The 562-nt window shown below is 40.9% G+C and overlaps 1 protein-coding gene across 1 annotated transcript in view; it reads right to left on the bottom strand.

The window, feature by feature from the left end:
* The window catches only part of nckap1 (NCK-associated protein 1), a gene marked incomplete in the record, with an annotated part of 56,035 nt that overhangs the window by 16,846 nt on the left and 38,627 nt on the right, over positions 1-562 (bottom strand). The window contains 1 exon segment of the mRNA XM_014025438.1: positions 70-176. Coding sequence (XP_013880892.1) covers positions 70-176 — 107 coding nt within the window.

The raw sequence follows: 562 nt of genomic DNA, 5'->3' as shown, positions 1-562 counted from the left end.
TGTGTGTGTGTGTGTGTGTGTGTGTGTGTGTGTGTGTGTGTACAGTGATGTAGACATGTTTGAGCTTACTTGTCGATGAAATCGTCAGTGCTTTTCTTCTGGATGTTGTCGGCGTGTCGAAGCAGCCAGATTATTTCGTCTCGGGCGAACGACAACGCCATGAACACAAAAAGCGCCTGCAGGGTCCCAAACACAGACAGGTCAAGAGCTGAAGAGTCAGAGGGAATTTTACTATCAGTATAAAACAAAGCAGGAGGCAGGAGAATATCACACTGGATGACATTTGAGTTGTTTTCTTTTACAAGAAGACCCTTTGTTCTGCTTCAAAGAAATATTTCCTTGTGATGTTTTAAAATTTTATCACCTGCTGCTGAAAGGTGGAGAGTTTTACTGTCTGTGTTCGACTCTTCTTTTAACAAAATATCTCTTGAATCACTCCAAAACACCCTTCTGAAGCTTTCTGGAGTTGTCTGTCTGTTCGCTCCAGAGTCAGGTTTCATGGCAGCAGCTTGATTAAGGAGATGCACTTTTTTATAGTTTTTTTTAAATAACTTTTTTACTA

This window comes from Austrofundulus limnaeus, unplaced genomic scaffold (genome assembly GCF_001266775.1).
Source record: "Austrofundulus limnaeus strain Quisiro unplaced genomic scaffold, Austrofundulus_limnaeus-1.0 Scaffold476, whole genome shotgun sequence".
Classification (NCBI taxonomy): Eukaryota; Metazoa; Chordata; class Actinopteri; order Cyprinodontiformes; family Rivulidae; genus Austrofundulus; species Austrofundulus limnaeus.
This window is presented reverse-complemented; position numbering and strand designations above follow the sequence as displayed.